General features: G+C 38.3%; 1 protein-coding gene across 1 annotated transcript; it reads left to right on the top strand.

Moving 5' to 3' along the window:
- The first annotated feature begins 1,313 nt into the window (after positions 1 to 1,313).
- On the top strand, positions 1,314 to 3,484 carry DEFB129 (defensin beta 129). Its single transcript, XM_060124753.1, has 2 exons — positions 1,314 to 1,371; positions 3,039 to 3,484. The coding sequence occupies exons 1-2, from the start codon at positions 1,314 to 1,316 to the stop codon at positions 3,482 to 3,484; spliced, it is 504 nt and encodes a 167-aa protein (XP_059980736.1).
- The last annotated feature ends 20,774 nt before the right edge of the window (positions 3,485 to 24,258 follow it).

A 24,258-nucleotide genomic window follows, 5' to 3' on the forward strand; every position in this document is an offset into this window, starting at 1 on the left:
GGTGGGAGTACAACAAACTACAACACTTCTGCACAGCAAAGAATATCATCAACAAAATGAAAAGGCAACCTACCAAATGGGAGAAAATGTTTGCAAATCATATATCTGATAAGAGATTAATATCTGAATTATCAACATATAAAGAACTCATACAATGCAATAGCAAAAAAAATCAATTAAAAAATGATCAGAGGATCTGAATAGACATTTTTCCAAAGAAGACATACAGATAGCCAACAGGTGCATAAAAAGATGTACAACATCACTAATCACCAGGAAAATGCAAATCAAAACCATGATGAGATATCACCTCACACATGTTAGGATGTCTATCATCAAGATGAGCTAGGTGTTGGCGAGGATGTAAAAGGTGAGGAGAAAAGGGAACCTATGTACAGTGTTGGTAGGAATGTAAATTGGTTCAGTCACTATACAAATAATATGGAGGTTCCTCAAAAAAATAAAAATAGAACTACCATATAATCCAGCAAATCCACTTCTGAGGATATATACAAATATTGAATCCTTATGATATACACTTGAAATTAATATAATGTTATATGTTAATTATATCTCGTTTTTTTGTTTTGTTTTGTTTTTGCGGTACGCGGGCCTCCCACTGTTGTGGCCTCTCCCATTGTGGAGCACAGGCTCCGGACGCGCAGGCTCAGTGGCCATGGCTCACGGGCCCAACTGCTCCGCGGCATGTGGGATCTTCCCAGACCAGGGCTCAAACCCGTGTCCCCTGCATCGGCAGGCGGACTCTCAACCACTGCGCCACCAGGGAAGCCCTATATCTCGTTTTTTTAAGAAGTTAGAGTCATGCCAAGAACTGCCTCCCACAAACTTATTCAACAAACATATATTGAGTTCTTATGTTGATTCAGTACCCATACTGGCCATTGGAAACAAGAATACAAAAAAGACAGAGTCTCTATCCTCCAGTCGTCTATGGTTATAGCAAGTTCTGAATCTCATACACTAAATGCCTTAGGCAAAACTAGGCTCACAGATAGTGAAGCAGATGTATTACTCTTGCCCTGAATAAACCTTAAGAAGGAGAGGTGTAAAGAGTTTAGATTTTCTTTCATATCTTATGTGTCTTATATTCCCGCCCCCAGGATCAAGAACAGGAAATTTGTTGCATGAGGTGTTCAGGAAAGGCTATTCTCAAACAGAATCATAGAAAACACAATTGCTGTGAGATTTGGCTGCACTTTACTGCTCATAGCCTAAGGCCATGAAGATGCCAATAAAGGCTGGAGCTCAAGAACACGAACCCAGATCCAAGGCTTCCTCTCTGGCACCCAGCCATGAAGCTCCTTTTTCCTATCCTTGCCAGCCTCATGCTACAGTACCAAGTGAACACAGGTAATGTGAAATCCTAGGTTTAAGAGGGAGCGGTTTGAGGAAGGAGGGATTTGGCTGTCCATAATAATGGGAACCCAAAGAGAAGCTAAAATATGAGATGCCCAAGATATGGTTGAAAAGTTTATGTATTGCATCAGTCATACACCATCCCCCACATATCCCCATAGGCTCCAATCCCAGACTGTGTCTGATGGGTAAACACAGGAAGCTACAGAGAAAGTAGGGTGTTGTTTGTGTACTCAGAAATTATCCAGCATATAAAACTGCCTTCCTGCCCTCTAATAGTTGTCATCTGGGACTCATGCCAAGTCTACCTCATTTTTGCTCTTTTTCTAATTTAAATCATCTCTTGAAGTAAAGGTTCCTATCAGTTTGTACCTTGGTATAATAAGGAGGAAGTCCTTAACCTTACACTCAGAAAATCTCCTCTCAGGATCCAGTAAACAGGCCTATGTTCTCCATCTCAAATTTTTCAGATTTTTATAGAATTTCATTCCTTCTCTCAGCTTTGTTTTATTAGAAATCCCCAAATTACCCACAGGAGCATCTAGGAACACATCATGGCAAAAAGTTGAATCAGAGCATTGGTCACTGTTTTTTGAAAAGAAGATAGAAACATTGAGACTTGTTTCAATATACAAGAATCATCCAGATATTAAATTGGCAATGGGTTTAGGAAGGGAAAGAAAAAGAGTCAAAGATGTTTCTATTTTTTTTTTTATCTTGGGACCTTAAGAGAAGGGCTATAATATAAGCCAGTATGGCTGTGTCATCTTGGGTAAAGTCAAACTTGAGCCTCAAATTCCACATAAGATAGTAGGGTTAATCAGTGTAGCTGCTTAAAATACAAGAATTTTACAGTGTTGTCTTTGGTGAGAAACAATATTGAAATGTATGTGAACATTAGGTGCTACATAAATCTCTTGTGCTTTATAGAAAATCAGTTGAATTGTTGAGTGAGGGAGAAGCTTCTTGATTTGAAAAAGAGAAATAAATGGAACAATGGGATGGAAAAATCATCCAGCAGATGAAGATGAGTCATGTACTACTCTAAGCAGGGAATTCAGAGATATAGATAACAATGTGGGGGTTATCTTCATAGAGATGAGGTTAAGGCTATGATAATAAATAAGACCTCTGAGGGACATAGTGTCCAGAGAGGCTGAAAATGATAGAACACCATGCCCCAGGAACCACAGGTCAAACGATTGTCAAGGAGAGTGAGGTCATGGAACAGTGAGTTTGGCAAGAGCCCAGAACTTCTGAAAGTCCATTGATTCTCTTTTGAAATTCTTTCTTGAATTAGTTTTATGATAGATTTTACTCTTGTTGGTATTTCCTAGGATCATGGGGAGATATAGTGATATTCTACAAGTGTCTACGATTAGAGGTCTAAAATCTTACCCTGAAGCAAATAATTGCATTCCCTTTTCTTCTTTAGATGTTTCAAGTTATTCAATGAAGGGAGACTAGAGATTTATTTTGGATTTCAGAGGTGTACAAAGACTCTCTTGGCCTGCCAGTTGCCTCCACCAACATCCTTAAACACTGTACTTAAAATTTAGCATTAACAACTCCCTCTGCCTCTAACCCTCTTGTTCCAGCAATTTTAACATCATATCTAGTTATTAACCTTAGCACTTTGGTTTTCTCTTTTCTTTGTGCAGAATACTTTGGCTTGGGAAGATGTGTAATGGGTTTTGGGAGATGCAAAGACCACTGTGCCATGGATGAAAAAGAGGTAGATAAATGCAAAAAGAAAAAATGTTGTATTGGACCAAAAGTGGTTCAATTGATAAAAAGCTTCATACAAAATGAAATGCTCCACACACTTGAAGAGGACTCTCAGGAAGTGCCAAAAATTACCAAGAATTTTAGTGTTGTGATGCAAACAAAAAACCATATTTTAGCTCTTCTGCCCAAATTCAAAAGTGTCAACACTTTTGCTAACATCAACACCAGCGTCATCCCAAATGTCACCACCATGAAGTCTGTCACCACCAACCCCATGATTGCAGGAAAGATAATACACACTGTTACTTCTACCAAGAGTGACACCAAAAAAAGAAGAGATTCAGCCACTGACTCCCCACCACCAGCGCCACCACCATAGACACTGCCGACAACATGACTGGAGCTGGAAGAAGCAGATGAGCAGGGATGTGGGTCTTTCCTTTAAAACACCAAGTTCCTCTTTATCTTTGCTGTCTATAAACTGAGACATAGAACTGTTTCCTTTATCATCATTCAATAAACACTGTTTAAGCACCCACAGTTTACATAATGTTATCATTCTCTCAGGAGCCTCACAGAGGAGATAGAGCTAGAAAGAGATAGAATTTTAGTTTACGTACCCAGGAGAAAGCAAGCACCAGAAATGCTGACTACAACATTGAATTTGGCCCATGGATGGCCCAAAATAAGCCTCTGTAATGAAGATTTATGGTTCTCATATTATGTGCTTTTCTTGGGGCAACAGGAATGAAAACAGCAGACATACTTTCTATTTTCATAGCTTTTTCCCACAGAAAGAACCATATGCAAAATAGAATGTGGGGAGAGCAAGTCTACCTTCTCCACAGAAGAACATAACCTAAATTCATGAGCCCACTTAAGATAAAAATATGGGGGAATGAGAGGAGGGAAGAGGGGAAAGGAGAAGATATATGACTTCTATCTCTGAGCCAAGGCATTTTCAACATGATTCCCAGTGAGACAACAGGAAATAGGTAGAGCGGTGCTTCCAATAGATACAGGATACAGACCACAGATGCAAATCATGTAGGTAACTTTTAATTTTCTAGTAGCCACATTAAAAAATGTAAAAATAGGGTCTGAAAAGCTAAAAAGCATTTAAAAATGCTTTAAAAAAGTATTGCCCCACCAGACACAGCCCTGCCCACCAGAAACACAATATCCAGCTGCACCCACCAGAACACAGGCACAAGTCTCCTCAACCAGGAGGCCTACACAAGCCAACCTTACCCACTGGGGGCAGGCACCAAAAACAATGGGAACCACAAACCCACTGCCTGTGAAAAGGAGACCCCAAACACAGTATGTTAAGCAAAATAAGAAGACAGAGAAGTATACAAAAGATGAAGGACCAAGATAAAAACCCACCAGACCAAACAAATGAAGAGGAAATAGACAGTCTACCTGAAAAATTCAGAGTAACGACAGTAAAGATGATCTAAAATCTTGCAAATAGAATGGAGAAAATACAAGAGTTGTTTAACAAGGACCTAGAAGAACAAAAGAGCAAACAAACGATGATGAACAACACAATAAATGAAATTAAGAATTCTCTAGAAGGAATCAATAACAGAATAACTGAGGCAGAAGAACAGTTAAGTGACCTAGAAGACAAAAGAGTGGAAATAACTACCACAGAGCAGAATAAAGAAAAAAGAATGAAAAGAATTGAGGACAGTCTCAGAGACCTCTGAGACAACATTAAATACACCAACATTCAAATTATAGGGGTCCAAGAGGAAGAGAAAAAGAAACGGTTTGAGAAAATATTTGAAAAGATTATACTTGAAAACTTCCCTAACATGGGAAAGGAAATAGTCAATCAAGTGCAGGAAATACAGAGAGCCCCATACAAGATAAATCCAAGGAGAAACACGCCAAGACACATATTAATCAAGCTATCAAAAATTAGATACAAAGAAAAATATTAAAAGCAGCAAGGGAAAAACAACAAATAACATACAAAGGAATCCCCATAAGGTTAACAGCTGATCTTTCAGCAGAAACTCTGCAAGCCAGAAGGGAGTGGCAGGACATATTTAAAGTGATGCTTTCACTTTTATAGGAAAAACTTACAACCAAGATTACTCTACCCAGCAAGGATCTCATTCAGATTCGATGGAGAAATTAAAACCATTACAGACAAGATAAAGCTAAGAGAATTCAGCACCACCAAACCAGCTTTACAACAAATGCTAAAGGAACTTCTCTAGGCAGGAAACACAAGAGAAGAAAAAGACCTACAATGTCAAACCCAAAACAATTAAGAAAATGATAATAAGAACATACATATCAATAATTACCTTAAATGTAAATGGATTAATTGCTCCAACCAAAAGACACACATTGGCTGAATGGATACAAAAACAAGACCTGTATATATGCTGTCTACAAGAGACCCACTTCAGACCTAGGGACACATACAGACTGAAAGCGAGGGGATGGAAAAAGGTATTCCATGCAAATGGAAATCAAAAGAAAGCTGAAGTAGCAATTCTCATATCAGACCAAATAGCCTTTAAAATAAAGACTATTACCAGAGACAAAGAAGGACACTACATAATGATCAAGGGATCAATCCAAGAAGATATAACAATTGTAAATATTTACACACCCAACATAGGAGCACTTCAATATATAAAGTAAATGCTAACAGCCATAAAAGGGGAAATTGACAGTAACACAATCATAGTAGGGGACTTTAACACCCCACTTTCACCAATGGACAGATCATCCAAAATGAAAATAAATAAGCTTTAAACAAGCTTTAAATGACACATTAAACAAGATAGAATTAATTGATATTTATAGGACATTTCATCTGAAAACAACAGAATACCTTTTCTTCTCAAGTGCTTATGGAACATTCTCAAGGATAGCTCATATGTTGGGTCACAAATCAAGCACTGGTAAATTTAAGAAAATTGAAATTGTATCAAGTATCTTTTCTGACCACAATTCTATGAGACTAGATATCAATTACAGGAAAAAAAATCTGTAAAAAATACAAACACATGGAGGCTAAACAATACACTACTAAATAACCAAGAAATCACGGAAGAAATCAAAGAGGAAATCAAAAAATACCTAGAGACAAATGACAATGAAAACATGATGATCCAAAACCTATGGGATGCAGCAAAAGCAGTTCTAAGAGAGAAGTTTATAGCAATACAATCCTACCTGAAGAAACAATAAACATCTCAAATAAACAACCTAACTTTACACCTAAAACAATTAGAGAAAGAAGAACAAAAAACCCCCACAGTTAGCAGAAGGAAAGAAATCATCAAGTTCAAATCAGAAAAAAATGAAAAAGAAATGAAGAAAACAATAGCAAAGATCAATAAAACTAAAAGATGGTTCTCTGAGAAGATAAACAAAATTGATAAACCACTAGCCAGACTCATCAAGAAAAAAAAAGGAGAAGACTCAAATCAACAGAATTTGAAATGAAAAAGGAGAAGTAACAACTGACACTGCAGAAATACAAAGAATCATGAGATTACTACAAGCAACTATATGCCAATAAAATGGACAACCTGGAAGAAATGGACAAATTCTTAGAAAAGCACAACCTTCCAAGACTGAACCAGGAAGAAATAGAAAATATAAACAGACAAATCACAAGCACTGGAATTGAAACTGTGGTTAAAAATCTTCCAACAAACAAAAGCGCAGGACCAGATAGCTTCATGGGTGAATTCTATCAAACATTTAGAGAAGAGCTAACGCTTATCTTTCTCAAACTGTTCCAAAATATATCAGAGGGAGGAACACTCCAAAACTCATTCTACGAGGCCACCATCACCCTGATACCAAAACCAGAAAAAGATGCCACAAAAAAAGAAAACTACAGACCAATATCACTGATAAACATAGATGCAAAATTCCTCAACAAAATACTAGCAGACAAAATCCAACAACTCATTAAAAGGATCATACACCATGATCAAGTGAGATTTATCCCAGGAATGCAAGGATTCTTCAATATATGCAAATCAATCAATGTGATACACCATATTAACAAACTGAAGGATAAAAACCATATGATAACCTCAGTAGATGCAGAAAAAGCTTTTGACAAAATTCAATACCCATTTATGATAAAAAAAAAAAACTCTCCAGAAAGTAGGCATAGAGAGAACTTACCTCAACATAATAAAGGCCATATATGACAAACCCACAGCCAACATTGTTCTCAATGGTGAAAAACTGAAACCATTTCCTCTAAAATCAGGAACAAGACAACGATGCCCACTCACACCACCATTGTTCAACATAGTTTTGGACGTTTGAACCACAGCAATCAGACAAGAAAAAGAAATAGAAGGAATCCAAATTGGAAAAGAAGAAGTAAACCTGTCACTGTTTGCAGATGACATTGTACTGTACATAGAGAATCCTAAAGATGCCACCAGAAAACTACTAGAGTTAATCAGTGAATTTGGTAAAGTAGCAGGGTACAAAATTAATGCACAAAAATCTCTTGCATTCCTATATACTAATGATGAAAAATCTGAAAGAGAAATTAAGTAAACCCTCCCATTTACCACTGCAACAAAAAGAATAAAATACCTAGGAATAAACCTACCTAAGGAGACAAAAGACGTGTATGCAGAAAACTATAAGACACTGAGGAAAGAAATTAAAGATCACACAAACAGATGGAGAGATATACCATGTTCTTGGATTGGAAGAATCAACACTGTGAAAATGACTATACTACCCAAAGCAATCTACAAATTCAGTACAATCCTTATCAAACTACCAAGGGCATTTTTCACAGAACTAGAACAAAAAAATTTTACAATTTGTATGGAAACACAAAAGACCCCAAATAGCCAAAGCAATCTTGAAAAAGAAAAATGGAGCTGGAGGAATCAGGCTCCTGGACTTCAGACAATACTACAAAGGTACAGTAATCAAGACAGTATGGTACTGGTACAAAAACAGAAATATAGATCAATGGAACAGGATAGAAAGCCCAGAGATAAACCCACACACATGTGGTTACCTTATCTTTGATAAAGGAGGCAAGAATATACAATGGAGAAAAGACAGCCTCGTCAATAACTGGTGCTGGGAAAACTGGACAGCTACATATAAAACAATGAAATTAGAGCACTTCCTAACACCATACATAAAAATAAACTCAAGCTGATTCACTTTGTCATACAGCAGAAACTAACTCCAATAAAGATTGTAAAGCAATTATACTCCAATAAAGATGTTTTTTAAATGTAAAAATAAATAGGTGAAATGAATATTAATAATAAATTTTACTTAATGCAGTAAATACAAAACATTATCATTTCAATGTGCAATTAATGTAAAAATTATCTAAGAGATTTGCATTCTTTTATTGTACTATGTCTTTGAAATTTCATATGTATATTACTATTACAGCATATTGCATCATACTAGCCATTTCAAGTGCTCAGTAGTCCCATGCGGCTAGTGGCTACCATATTGGACAGCACTAGGTTAGAGAGTTTGAGGGCACAAGTAGCTCTAGGGCTGTTAGACAAATGTGATGATGCTGATCTAGAGAAGACAGCCATATCTCTGAGGGCTGTGGTACAGAATCTAAGAGTATAGAAATACAGATCCAGTGCTCCTGGGCTAACATTCTGGGTCTGGCACTTTTTAGCTGTGTGGCCTTGAACAAATCACTTATCCACATATGAGCATTTGTTTACAAAATGGAGATGTAAACATTATATATTATATTCCAGAATCTGCTTCTTTATATCCCAGGACACACTTCATTTTATTGCTCAAATTACAATGGTATGGACCACTAGCCCAGTTTTTTTTAACATATTCCTCTCTGCTACACATCACCTCCTTCAACTTAAAGACCACCTTTCCTTAACCTACTGGTTCTTTACTACAATTTCACCCTAAGGAAGAGAAAGATTTTCCCACAATGCCCCACAGTGATACTAGAGCGCAACTTTTTAAGATATGTGTCTCAAACTGTTTGTACAACAATAAAAGTGTTTCCACACAAAGAATAATTTGAACTCCTGCTAAATACGTGTTCCCAGAACAACCCCAGGTATATCTTATGAGTGTTAGATTTTCTCCCTGCTACAGCTATTTGCCAAACTCTTCAAAGTCCAGCTTATCTTCTCATAATTGGAGTGCCCTCTTCATTTTCCACTCACAGAAGAATAGAAAGTTTCCTTCTCACCTAAGTTTAAGGGCTTCTTTTGAGTCCTCATTTCCTATCATAGAACTCACCCTTCTCTTCTCAGGATGAATGATACTGGAGAATATCCTTTTCCTTAGAGAAATCCCACAACCACAACTATGGTAAGTCTCCAATAACTGTCCTCCCCTTTCATTACAGTAGTAGAACCCTCCTAATGTTAGCTTGAGCCAAGGCCAGTCAGAGTAAATGTTACATTTCCCAGACAGAATTGACCAGTCTTCAATACAGAGAAGCCACGGTTTCCTGGTGGCGCAGTGGTTGAGAGTCCGCTTGCCGATGCAGGGGACACTGGTTTGTTCCCCAGTCCAGGAAGACCCCACATGCCACAGAGCGGCTGGGGCCGTGAGCTATGGCCACTGAGCCTGTGCGTCCGGAGCCTGTGCTCCGCAATGGGAGAGGCCACAACAGTGAGAGGCCTGTGTACCGCAAAAAAAAAAAAAAAAAAAAATACAGAGAAGCCAGAAATGACAACCCTTGCAATTATTCATTAATATTCTTGGTGAAAACATCTTATTTTCTATTTTAAAGGCAGAGAGGAGCCTTTCTAAGCCCTGGGAGCCCCATCGTGACCGCAAGTTCTCCCCTGGGATTCACCATAGCACATCCTAGTACAATCCCCAGACTCCACCACTCAAAAATGTTAAAATTCACCCTGACACATCCAGTGATGCCCCAAACCCCTACCATTCAGGGGCTATGTGACTCTGAATTTTTTAACTTCTCAGAGATAATCTTCAAACCCAGACTGACCAGATTAGAAGCCCATGAACATTCCACTAGCTAGCACTGCTTCTATAGAGCACTTTACAGTGAGCCATCAATCAATCAATCAGTCAATCAATCAGTAAACTGCTTCCCTACCCCGAACTATGTATGAAGTTGAATCCTTCCTACTTTGCCAGGTAGCAGGTTAATCCCATATGTAAGGATGAAGTTGCTGCTTTTATGGCAGGCGAGAATACAGGGTAGGACTAATAGGAAAAGAGGGTTTGAGAGAGAACCTTAACTTATTAGAAGACCTTCCTTTTACTACCCACATCACTTACAATAGCCCAATTTCCAGTCCAAAACTACTTTGAAAATACTGTCTATGAACACAAACTGTCACTGGTAAAAATTATAAAGCTTGAGACTATGATAAGTATATACAGATCCAGCTGACCTATAAAAAACCTAAGATAATGGGAGAACACAAAACTACAGATTACAATTTGGGAGCTGGAGATAATGTCCAGAAAAATATTAATTAAAGTAAAAGGTCTCTGTCAATAACTGAGGCTCAGAAAGTAGGAAGGGGAACGGATGGTCCTGGAGGACAAGGGAGGCACACAGCAGCTGACCCTGCTTATCTAGGCTCCAGCCTGTACCCAACTGAGTGGAGAAAACTTTGAGCAGGAAACAGCATCATGGCTGACTTCCCTGCTCTCTACTCATCTACTCAGAGAGCCAGAGACTTTTCTGGCCTGGCCAGTTCCCATGGAAGACAGACGTTATCTACCTCCTTTGACAACACACTAAATGTTCGAAGGACCATGTTATGGACTGCATCGTGTCCTTCAAAAATTCATATGTTGAAGCCCTAACCCCCAATGTGACTATACTAAGAGAAAAGACCTTTGAAGAAGTAATTAAATTTAAATGAGGTAATATGGTTGGGCCCTAATCCAATATTACTGGTGCCCTTATAAGAAGAGGAAGGGCCATGAAGTGTGCGCACGCACAGAGGAAAGACCATGTAAGACTATCTACAAGCCAAGGAGGAGACCCCAGGGGAAACCAAACCTGGCAACACTTTGATCTTAAACTTCCAGCCTCCAGAACTGTGAGAAAATACATTTCTGTTGTTAAAGCCACCCAAGCTGTGGTATTTTTCTTTAGCAGCCAGAGCAGACTAATGAGTGAGTCATAAAGGAGATGATATCCTTTTTCTCCTTCTTTCTGAGCTCTGGGTATAAAGAGGTAGGAACAACACATTCCTCTTAAAACACTCCAAGACTTCTCTGCCTTCATTCTGGGTTTGTCAGTAAGGAAAACTGAGCAACCTTAGTAGCATTTGTATACTCAAACCCAAGATATCAGTTTATATAAAGTTATAGTCAGACATGACTGTTTATTGTAAACTCTGAGAATAAAAGCCACGGAATGCATACTAAAAGACAACAAGCATGGAATGATTATTTAATCATTGTCAAATAATTTGAATTTTTGCATACAAACTGGGTTTGAATTTACTAATAAATACCAAAAGTTGCTATTTTAGAGGGAAAATAGAGGAGTCCATTTGTGCTTAGTGTCATACTTTGCAAGTGACAGCACCATAAGTCTGACTTCTAATTCCAGCGTATGAGTTGAATGGATCACAGCAGTTACCATTGTTGCTGGGACAGTTGCAATTGGTCATCTGTCTTACAAAAGATTTTATGTTAAGATCACTGCAGCAAATCTATGGTAAGCCTTCATATCCAGAAAGACAACTTCAAGACAGTACATGTTTTAGCTTGAGAATTTAGAAAATAAAGGTGTGTATTGCCATTATTGGAGATCTGAAAATTTCCCATTCTGTGATGTGTCTCACATAAAACACAACAAAGAGACTAGAGGGAATTCCCCAGAAGTCCAGTGGTTAGGACTCAGTGCTTTCACTGCCTAGGGCCAAGGTTCAATCCTTGGTTGGGAAACTAAGATCACACAAGCCACGTGGAACAGTCAAAAATAAATAAAAATAAATAAATAAATAAATAAGAGACTAGAGACCACATGGGACCTCTAATCTTTAAGAAAAAGAAACTGAAATGCTGCAGACCAACTTGTCATGATGTTACCTGACAGTTTAATTAGAATAACTATCACTTCTATCTAATTCACTTCCCCTGGATCCTAGATACTGCAGACTGCAAGTTTCATATTCATGCCATTCACCTTACTTGAAACATTGTGGTGCATACTTGTTTACAAAATAAAGAGACGGGCTTCCCTGGTGGCGCAGTGGTTGAGAGTCCACCTGCCGATGCAGGGGACACGGGTTCGTGCCCCGGTCCGGGAAGATCCCACATGTCGCGGAGCGGCTGGGCCCATGAGCCATGTCCGCTGAGCCTGCGTGTCTGGAGCCTGTGCTCTGCAACGGGAGAGGCCACAACAGTGAGAGGCCCGCGTACCGCAGGAAAAAAAAATATATATATATATATGGACAGGCAAATTACCAGTAATGGAATTAAATAAGTAACTTAAAAACTCCCAACAACAAAAGTTCAGGACCAGACAGCTTCATAGGTCAATTGTATCAAACATTTAGAGAAGAGTTAATATCTACCCTTTTCAAACTATTCTAAAAACTTGAAGAGGAAAGAACACTCCCAAATTATTCTATGAGGCCAACATCACCCTAATACCAAAACCAGACAAAAACACCACAAAAAAAAACATTAACAAACTAAATTCAACAATACTTTAAAAGGATCATACACCATGATCAAGTGGAATGTATCCCCAGGATGCAAGGAGGGTTCAATATCTGCAAATTAATCACTGTGATATTAACAAATTGAAGAATAAAAACCACATGGTCATCTCAATAGACACAGAAAAAGATTTTGACAAAATTCAACATCCACTTATGATTTTTAAAATACTCTTCAGAAAGTGAGGTATAGAGGGAACATACCTCAACATAATAAAGTCCATATATGATAATCCTACAGCTAACATCATACTCAACAGTGAAAAGTTGAAAGCATTTTCCCTATGATCAGGAATAAGACAAGGATGCCCACTCTTGCCACTTTATTCAACATAGTATTGGAAGTCCTAGGCACAGCAATCAGACAGGAAAAATAAATAAATGGAATCCAAATTGGAAAGGAAGAAGTAAAGCTGTCATTGTTTGCAAATGACATGATACTATACATAGAAAATCCTAAAGAGACAACCAGAAAACTACTAGAGCTAATCACTGAATTCAGTAAAGTTTCAAGATACAAAATTAATATAATACAGAAATCTGTTGCATTTCTATATACAAATAAAACTATCAGAAAGAGAAATTAAGGAGGAAAATCCCAATTACAATTGCATCAGAAAGAATAAAATACCTAGGAATAAATCTGACCAAGTAGGTAAAAAAAAACCTGTACTCAAAATAATAATAAGAAGAAGAGGGGGCTTCCCTGGTGGCGCAGTGGTTGAGAGTCCGCCTGCCGATGCAGGGGACACGGGTTCGTGCCCCGGTCCGGGAAGATCCCACATGCCGCAGAGCGGCTGGGCCCGTGAGCCATGGCTGCTGAGCCTGCGCATCCAGAACCTGTGCTCCGCAACGGGAGAGGCCACAACAGTGAGAGGCCTGCATACGGAACAAAAAAAAAAAAAGAAGACGACATTGATGAAATAAATTGAAGATGACATGAACAAATGGAAAGATACATCTTGCTCATGGACTGGAATAAATAATATTGTTAATTCAAGGCAGTCTACAAGTTCATTGCAATCCTTATCAAAATTCCAATGGCATTTTTCACAGAGCTACAGCAAATAATTCTAAAATTGTATGGAAACACAAAATATCTCAAATAACCAAAACAATCTTGAGAAAGAAGAACAAATCTGGAGGTGTCATGCTCTCTGATTTCAAATTATACTAAAAAGCTACAGTCATCAATAAACCAGAAATAAACCCACGCTATTATGGTCAATTAATGAATGACAAAGGGGGCAAGACTATGCAATGGGGGAAAAGACAACCTCTTCAATAAGTGGTGCTGGGAAAACTAGAGAGCTACATGCTAAAGAATCAAAATGACTACCTTCTCACACCATTTACAAAAATAAACACAAAATGGATTAAAGACTTAAATGTAAGACTTGAAACCATAAAACTCCTAGAAGAAAACATAGGTAGTGTGCTCTTTGACATTGGCCTTTGCAATATTTTTTGGGATATTTCTCCTCAGGCAAGGGAAACAAAAATAAACTAATGGGACTTCATCAAAACTAAAAAGCTTTTGCACAGTGAAGGAAACTATCGACAAAATGAAAAGGCCACCCACTAAATGGGAGACGATATTTGCAAATAATACATCTGACAAGGGGTTAATATCCTACGTATACAAAGAACTCACACACAACAACAACAACAAAAAAAACACAACCTGATTTAAAAATGGGCAGAGGACCTGAATAGACATTTTTCAAAGAAGACATTTTAATGGCAAACAGGCACATGAAAAGATGCTCAACATCATTAATTATCAGAGAAATGCAAATCAAAACCACAATGAGATGTCACTTCAAACCTGTCAGAATGGCTATTATCAAAAAAGACAACAAATAACAAGCATTGGCAAGGATTATGAGAAAAGGGAATACTCGTGCACTGTTGGTGAGAATGTAAATGGGTATGGCCACTATAGAAACAGTAGGGAGGTTCCTCAAAAACTTAACAATAGAATTACCATATGATCCAGCAATTCCACTTCTGGGTATTTTTTCAAAGAAAACAAAAACACTAATTCAAAAAGATATATGCACACCTATGTTCATTGCAGCATTATTTACAATAGCCAAGATATGGAAATAACCTACATGTCCATGAATAGATGAATGAAAAAGAAAATATAATATGTTTATGTATAATGGAATATTACTAAGCCATAAAAACAGATGAAATCTTGCCATTTGTGATAACACTGATGGCCCTAAAGGGTATTATGCTAAGTGAAGTAAATCAGACAGAGAAAGACAGTTATCATATGATTTCACTTATATGTGGGGCCTAAAAAACAAAACAAATGAACAAACATAACAAAATGGAAATAGATTCGTAGATACAGAGAACAAGCAAGTGGTTGCCAGAGGTGAGGGGGTGAGAGGTTGAGTGAAATAAATGAGAGGCATTAAGAGGTACAAACTTCTGGTTACAAAATAAACAAGTCACAGTGATGAAATGTACAGAATGGGGAATATAGTCATTATATTGTAATATTCTTTTACGATGACAGATGGTAACTAGACTTATCATGGTGATCATTTTGTAATGTATCGAATTGTTGAATCACTATGTTGTACACCTTGAACTAACGTAACGTGTAGGTCAATGATATTTCAATTAAAAAAAATATGTAGACACTGGGAGGAAATGCATCAAAATGCAGATTGTGGTTATCTCTGGGGGATGGAGATTATACATGGTTGTTATATTTCACTTTATGCTTTTATGTATTTCTAATTGTCTGCAATAAACATGTATTGCTTGTAAAGTTATTGATAAAAAGAAAACAATAAAAGTCACTAAAAGTGAAAAAAAAAAGAATTCCTGAATGTACCCTCTGGCTGCAGCCTCACTTTGAAACATAATTGTAATTGCCTCTATCATGGCCTTGACACCATTCCTCCTCCTGCTGAGGTGCCAGACTTTCAAACACACAACGCTTGGAATCAGATTGACACTGGTGTGAATTTTATTTCTGCCACTTATTGTACGACCTCTGCTCAGAAACTTGAATTCGAATTGCCTCCAATTCCTTATTTGCAAAATGGAGAGAATATTCCTTGCCTTGAATAATTGGTAAAAAATGTTAAATGATATAACTTAAATAAGACACCTGGAACACTCTGTGGCCCACAGTCATACTCAATAGAAATTATTCCTTTTCCTTCCATGTCATAAATCATGACAGCTCTGTGTTCACTTTATGTTTCTGGTCTGTTATTCATTCGTTTGACTATTTAATGAGGACCTAGTATGTGTCAGATAAGTGGCAAATCCTTGGGGCTCTGAAGTGAACAAGATAAATAAGGTCTTGTTCCCATGGGGATTACATTCTAATGGCAGAGGACTGACATAAAATGAAAAATAAATTAATACATTATGATGTAAAACAAAGCAGGTCCTTTAATTTGTCCCATATTTTAGGTTTACTGCAGACCCAAGTTCACATGAGTTGTTGTTATAAGGTAATGCATGTGACACTATGTAAGGTAGTACTTAGCATTTCCTTCCATCCCTGGGTCTCTGAAACTTGTTCTCTTGGGCATGAATTTCTTTCACATGGGAAGTTGTTCTCTTCCATCCACTTTCAGTTCCTTGTTTATTAATTGGTCCCTCGGTGGAGTGCATCTGACCCTCCAGCAAAGGCCACCGTGACCATCCCAATTTGCATGGAGAAGAAGTAGCCTGGAGTCCGTTCTTAGACCCACACTGTTTTCTCTTTCCCCCAGGCTTGAGTGTGCCTACCAATGCCAAGCTGGGCTGACAGTTAAAGTGGAAAAGACATCATTTATACCCTTCAGGACCTCTCAGTGCAAGGATGCAAGAGGCTTTGTCTCTTGAGACTTCTCCAGGGTGCTCTAAAGGACCACCTCACACAGGGTTCACAGCTGACTGCTCCAGACTCCAAAGTAAATCAGTACCTCCATCAGCCATGGCTCTCCTGAGCTCTGAAGAAATATGAATGCTGAAGGGAGAGTCTAAAGGTACATGAGTCCAGCCCCTCTGAGTGCCGCTCCATCATGAAGCTTTCTCTCCTGATCTTGGCTGCCCGTCGGGGTGTGACCCTAAGAAGCTTAGTTAGGGTCAGAAAAACATCAGAGTGAGAGAAAGCAAAGCATGGGAGAGAGAGGATGAGCCTAACCATGGAGCCCCTCAGCATCCAACAATCCCTGGAAAGAAGAACAGGGCCCAAGAGTAACTTGTTGCTGCCCAACATTAGAAATGTTTCTTTTCAGGGTAACACTATGGGCCTAAACCCAAAACTGTCTCTGATGAAGCACCCAAAGTTGCCATCAAGCCCTCCAAAGTTAGCAACCACGTGTAGCTCCCTGAACTGCCCTCACGGGTCCAGCCAGACTCCTCTTGACTTTCACACACAACAGCCTTTCCCAGTGAGCAGTAGTTTCCTTCTTTGCAGTGATGAGCCCTCTAAGTAAACTCCTGTTCTGAGAAAGAGAACAGCTTTGACATTTTCAGCTTTATTTTGTTTTAATTTGGGAAGAGGGAGAGTAAGTCGGTGAGTGGTCCTTAAAGGACTTCCTCTAAGCTCCTGGGATTTGCTGTCCAGATCTGTGGTCCATGTCATCATCAACTTTGGGATTTATCAAATTGGAGTGATAACTCCCTGTCAGTCTTTGTCTTTCTAGGTAACTTCTAGAGATCCACATGAGTGATTTTTAGTGATCATAGAAGCAATACATTGAAAGGACAGGACAGGATAAGACATATTTTAGGGGAAGAATTACTTTAGGAATGATTTTGTTGGGGAGGAGGGAACACTTAGACCGTGTGGTTTTAGCTTGTCGACTGAGTGTCTTTATCAGATTAAGGGAGTTGCTTTCTATTCCCGTTGTGTTAAGAGTATCTTGATGACTGTCATTTTATAGTAAGTTTTGAAATCAGAAAGTTAAAGTCCTCCCACTTTGTTCTTTTTTCAAAATTGTGTTGTTTATTTTTTGCCTTGTTATATAAATGGTAAGATCAGTTTGTCAATTTCTAAAAGAAATCCTGTTCAAATTTTGATAAGGATTGTGTTGACTCTACAGTCAACAAAGCACATGAAGTGATGTTTAAATTCACTGGTAATGAGAGAAAAGCAAATTAAACCAACAATGGGATTGGTAAAATTAGAAAACTGGGTAACGGCACATATTAGGGGAGATGTTGGAATATGGGAATCTTCAAATACTGCTTTTAGAAGTATGGACAGTTCCTCTTGAGAACAAACTGCTACTACTTAATCAAATTTATTATACACTGATCTCATGATCCAAGGATTCTACTCCTCAATATATCCCAAAGATATTTTTATGCAAGTCCTAAGAGAACATGTATTGTACTACGTTGTTAGTTGCAGCATTATTGCTATTGGCAGACATTCTAAGGCACTCTGGGTAGCCATTCTAGGGTAGTGGATCCGTAAGATTATATAGATACACACTTTAGAATGCTATACATAGGTTAAGAGCAATGGATTCAATAGACACAGAGCTATTATAGGTCTGAGTAAAAAATAAGAACAGGGCCTCCCTGGGGGCGCAGTGGTTGAGAGTCCGCCTGCCAATGCAGGGGACACGGGTTCATGCCCCGGTCCGGGAGGATTCCACGTGCCGCGGAGCAGCTGGGCCCGTGAGCCATGGCCGCTGAGCCTGCGCATCTGGAGCCTGTGCTCCGCAACGGGAGAGGCCACAACAGTGAGGCCCGCGAACCGAAAATAAGAAGAAGAAGAAGAAGACATACAATACAATGATTCTGTGTCATGAATGGAGGAAAGTGACTAATTCAATAGCTGGAATTTTTTTTTTTTAATTGGTGGGAGTGAGAGGGATGGATACCAAGTGAAAAATTAGCTTGCACTGCAGCCTGGACCACCTGGAAAGCTTTTGCCTGCTCTTGGCCCCAGTAAAATCTTGAAGACAGAGGCCAGAGAACACTCTCAACATGCCTCAAAAATTCAAAAAGGCTGAGCTAGCTAGCATGTAAGCGTGCAGGAGGAGCAGGTTGTCTTCCTCTTCTGATCTACAGCAACTCTGCTAAAATGGAAGCCTCCATCCTTTTCATGGAGTTTCTGCTGCATCTTTCGGCTTATATCCAGCAGGTAACTAGAGTATCACCTACTTTCTCTCCATCAGGTCTGGTGCCCACCCTGTGGACGTGTGTGATATTCTGTGAAATGATAAGATTGTCAAGCTTCCTGTGGATCCAAATTATGGAAAAAATTTAAGACAAGATAATGAGAGTGCACAATAGTCTCTACTAGGTGAAAACAAACTGCTTAATAACTGCATGACCAGGAGCCATTGATACTGTTGGATGCTCTCCCTGTCTTGACTCTGGGAAAAGAAACCTTTTCTTAGCTTTTGAACTTTTGGGCACAGTTGAAGAAACTAACGCATAATTATGACAAAAGTACCATTTGATGCTAATGGTAAGATCACTTTGGCTCTAGAGATTCTATGCATCTGTGGCAAAACCACCTCATAACTCTCAATTCCATGTGTCCAGGGCTTATTGATGATGCAGTCTAACTCTCAGAGAACTGAAAATTGATCGTGGTGAACAAGATCTATAAATAGACGCTCAATTCACAGGCAATCCATTGAATTAATAAGTGCTCTGTGACAATACCAAAGGGTATTAAAGAAAGAATAGCAACCTGGAGGAAGATCTATAGAGAAGCAATATTAATAATGAGAATATTTAAGAGTGATAGAGCATTTTCAAGTGTCAGGTACAGTACTGAGGGCTTTGAACGCATTATCTCGTTTAGTCCTTAAAACAACGCTATACACAAATAAAACAACTGAGGTGTAAGTTAAACTGCTGAAGGTCACAGATAAGTTGTACACCCAGGACTTGAATTCTTGTCTTTCTAACATCAGAGCCCCTACACATAGTTGCCATGCTACCTTGGCTCCCAGTGACAACAGATTTGGAGCATGTGCCCACTGCCAATTCTATAATAAGGCATCTACGTGGATAACCTCATTTCATACTTTGAGAAATGATGTGGAAGAAGCTATATAAGTATTGATTATTACATCTATTAGTGACCCAGTATAAGGAGGGAGAGGAATGAATATGCCTATCCTAAAAGACTCCATAATCCTAAAGGACTTCAACAGCTCCTGCAATTGCCGAACTTAAGTGACCTTGTTAGTTCACCCTTGGATTATTGCATTTATTTCTGGGCACCACACTGTAAAAGGAATTTAGAAAACATGGAATTAGGGTACAGAATAGGAGTTATGAAATGAAAGTGCTAAAAATTCCCATTAAGAAACACACACTCTTGAAAAATTGGGATTAACATATATACACTAATATGTATAAAATAGATAACTAATAAGAACCTGCTGTATAAAAAATAAATAAATAAAATTAAATTCAAAAAGAAAGACACACAATCTTCGTAAGTCATAAATTCAGTGATGACATCTCTTTGATATCTCAATGTTTTCATTGTAAGAAATGGGAAAGAAACAACAGTCTTACAATCAGTTCTCTCCATTTACCAGGGATGCTTCTGGAAGGAAAGAATAAAACAAAATTGACTGCATCAGATTTCCCTTATAAACATGCTAACTCCAGAAACTCACTAAACTGTGTTAACTAGTAGCATAATCTTTATCTAGCAAAATGCGTCTGCTCCATCTAGCATTGTTTCTGGCAAACAAAACCTGGAATCTATGGATTACAGGGGATGGCTCCTTGAAAAAATGTCATGTATTTTTCATACTACATAATTTTCAGAGAATAAAATGGAGACGTTTCTCATTGAAATAGCCCCCATTTTGTACTCACATGCATCACTCAGACAGAGATCTCTAACATTAAACCCAATCCACAGCTCATTCTAATTAGACAAGAAAAGGACCTGAGAAGTGGTGTGGACACCCCATACTTGTGCCTGTCTTAACTGTGCTTCATAATTACTTGTATCCTTGAAATTATTACCAAAGTTTAATTTGAGAAAGATCTCTGATTCCTGTGAATCTGATTTGAATCCAATCAATCTTGTGTTAGTGAAGAAAGAAAGCAAATATTTCTGTGTGAATATATTTATTTCAAAACAGGGGACCTCCCTGGTGGTCCAGTGGGTAAGACTCCACGCTCCCAATACAGGGAACCCAGGTTCAATCCCTGGTTGGGAAACTAGATCCTGCATGCATGCCATAACTAAGAAGCCCACACGCAGCAACTAAAGAGATCCCGCGTGCCACAACTAAGACCTGACACAGCCTAAATAAATAAATAAATAATAAATTTAACATTTTTAAAAAAAGAAGAAACAAAAACTTATGACCCAGAAATAAATGCTAAAAAAAAAAGAACTTTTCAAAACAGATGTTTATCCTATATGGAAATAGCTTAATTTTTTTTCTCATTGTGAAGTTACATGTAGCCATTTTATAACATTTAGATGAAACATAAAATTATGGAAAATAAAATAAAATCACAAATAATCCTTCTCAAAGATAAAAACCCTTAAAATTTTTGGTATATATCTTTTCAGATATATATGTGTATATGTGTGTGTGTCTGTGTCTGTGTGTGTCTGTGTCTGTGTGTAACAAAGACTATATCATACTATATATATTTTCTCATAATTTTCCTTTTACACTAATATATCACTGAGAGCTTTTTATGTCACAAATCCTCAGTTATCACCATTGCTTAAAGTTGCATGGGATTCTTATGTGCCATGTGTCACAAATTAGCAAAGTCTCTATTGATGGGCATTAAGACTTTCACATACTCATTATGAGTAATGCTAAGAAGAAAATATAGTACTTACATCTTTATGATTTATTTATTTCATGATTTATTTATTCTGTGTGTGTGAATTCTGAAAACGGCAAGCATAGTTTTGTTTTGTTTAATTTGTTTTGGAGATTGGATATTTATCAAAAAACTGGTCTCCAAAATATATTGTATCAACTTAAAATCACAGGAACAGTACACAGCTGTCCCTGTTTTGCCTCACCTTTGCCAACGGTAGCCAGAAAGCGTAGGTTCAAAGACTGAGGCTAGTCTTCTAGATGTTCTGTGAATACTCGGTAAATTTATGCAGTAGCCAATTAGACAGTCTAACCAAATCTGTTTGCCCTGATGGCAGAGATTTCTGCTTTATCATCTGCCCACTGCCTAATTTCTGATCTCATTTGAAGTCTAATAAATGTTGGAGCTCCAGGCAAGTGACACAGGTAGCTATCCCATCCACCCCACTGCACTCGCCCCAGGCATGTCTCCATCGTTCAGGCATGAAGTTCTTGCCTCTGGCTTTTGCTGCTCTCTTGTTTCTGGCTTCAGTAACCTTAAGTAACCTGAAATTCTTCAAATTGAGAAGAGAGTGATGGAGGGGAGGGGAGACAGAAACAAAAGCACTAGATACATCTATTTTTAAAAGGAAGGAAATTTTTTAAATGCGCATCTATGGGAGGAGGAAAAAACAGAGAGAAAGGAGAGGTTTTTTTTAAAAAGCTAGACTTCTCTGAATATATCCTGTTTTGAAGATTTGACTTTGAAATTATTTAAGTATTTTACCTAATATAAGTAGGTAAAATGTGTATTGAATTGATGGCATAACCACAAATAGAAGAGCGATTTGAAGTAACAAGATATAATCACTCCCATTTTGTTTGTAAAAGGAAAAAAAATGGGAAAAATAAAATAAATGTCCATCAATAGGGTTTAACTAAACCACTGTATGTTTATATATGTGAAGTTATGTAAAATTAGCAAAAAATAATGAAGATCTGGGCTTCCCTGGTGGCACAGTGGTTGAGAGTCCGCCTGCCGATGCAGGGGACACGGGTTCGTGCCCCGGTCCAGGAAGATCCCACATGCCACGGAGCGGCTGGGCCCGTGAGCCATGGCCACTGGGCCTGCACGTCCGGAGCCTGTGCTCCACAGCGGGAGAGGCCACAACAGTGAGAGGCCCGCGTACCGCAAAAAAAATAATATAAATTAAAAAATAATATTAATGGAGATCTACATTTGTGCTCTTGGACATATTAAATTTTAAAAAGGAAGCTGAAGAACACATAAGTACAGGATGATACTATTATTTACTTTTTATAATTTGTTAATACCATAAATTTGGCTTTTTTTCTTCCAGTGTACAGTTCTATGACTTTTAACATCTTTAGATTCATGTAACCACCACCATAAACAGAATATTGTTTCATCATCCTAAAAGTACCCCTTTGTATTCAAATTCTCGTTGCACCATAATTCCTGGTAACCAATGATGTATTTTTCATCACTGTCGTGGCCCGAGCACAGGCTGAAAAAGAATTTCCAGACACAAGGCAGAATGTAAGAAAGATAGAATTTATTAAAGAGAAGGGTCGCTGCAAGAACAGCAGGCTGACTTCCTGGTAGCCAGGGAGAGTCGACAATGAGCATGGGTTGCTTGTCGGTTTTTAGAGCCAGGGAAACTGTAAGTCATCTGCTGACTGGGCAGAGTATGTATACTTTCAGTGTACTGAGCGGGAGAAAAACGGGGCAAATCTCTTTCCTTATATGGGATGGGAACGGGACAGGGCATGCGGCTTGGGAGAGCTCTGGGACATTACAGTGGTCACACTGTGACAGAGTGATAGGAGTCCTGTAACTCTTTGTTCCAGCAATATTGGCCCTTTATCTTGTTCTTTGTCCTTGGAGCACACCACAATCACTATACTTTTGCCTTTTCTGAGAATATCACATAAATGGAATGTTTGAGCCTGGCTTCTCTCATTTAACATGTCTTTAAGATTCATTCAAGTTTCCAAATACGTCAATAACACATTCCTTTTTACTGCTGAATAGTATTGTATTCTAGGGATACAGTACTGGTTTTTTATCCTTTCACTCACTGAAGGACATTGGCTTCTTTCTGGTTTTTTGGCTAACACAAATAAAGTTTCTATAAACATTTGTTTACAGATTTTTGTGCGATCATAAGTTTTCATTTCACTAAGGTAAATACCCAGGTGTAAGACTGCTAGGTTCTATGGTAAATGTATGTTTAACTTTAAAGGAAACTGAAAACCATTTTGCCAAGTGACTGTGCCATTTTGCATTTCCACCCCTGAAAATTAATCAATGGAAACCTCATGTATTGATAAAATGGAGTCGGGAATTCAGAAGGGGGAGCTCTCACACTCTACCACTCAACCTCAATTGCATTACCAACAGGAAGAAGGTTAATACTTTACTACCCAGCAGGAGGAAAAAGGAATTTCTCCTTGCCTGGCTATAGCCCAGCCAATGAAAGACTGTCACTATTCAGCCAATGAAAAGCCACTTCAAGCTCCCAGTTTCCTCCCACAAACTGGTTATAACAGCCTCTCTCAACTCTCCCTTCGCCTCTATAAAAGAACTTTTCCTCTACTTTTGCTCTCTGGACTTCCTGTGGTTTGCCATAGATTTACATGTCTCAAAT

This window comes from Lagenorhynchus albirostris, chromosome 15 (assembly GCF_949774975.1).
Source record: "Lagenorhynchus albirostris chromosome 15, mLagAlb1.1, whole genome shotgun sequence".
NCBI classification, from domain to species: domain Eukaryota; kingdom Metazoa; phylum Chordata; class Mammalia; order Artiodactyla; family Delphinidae; genus Lagenorhynchus; species Lagenorhynchus albirostris.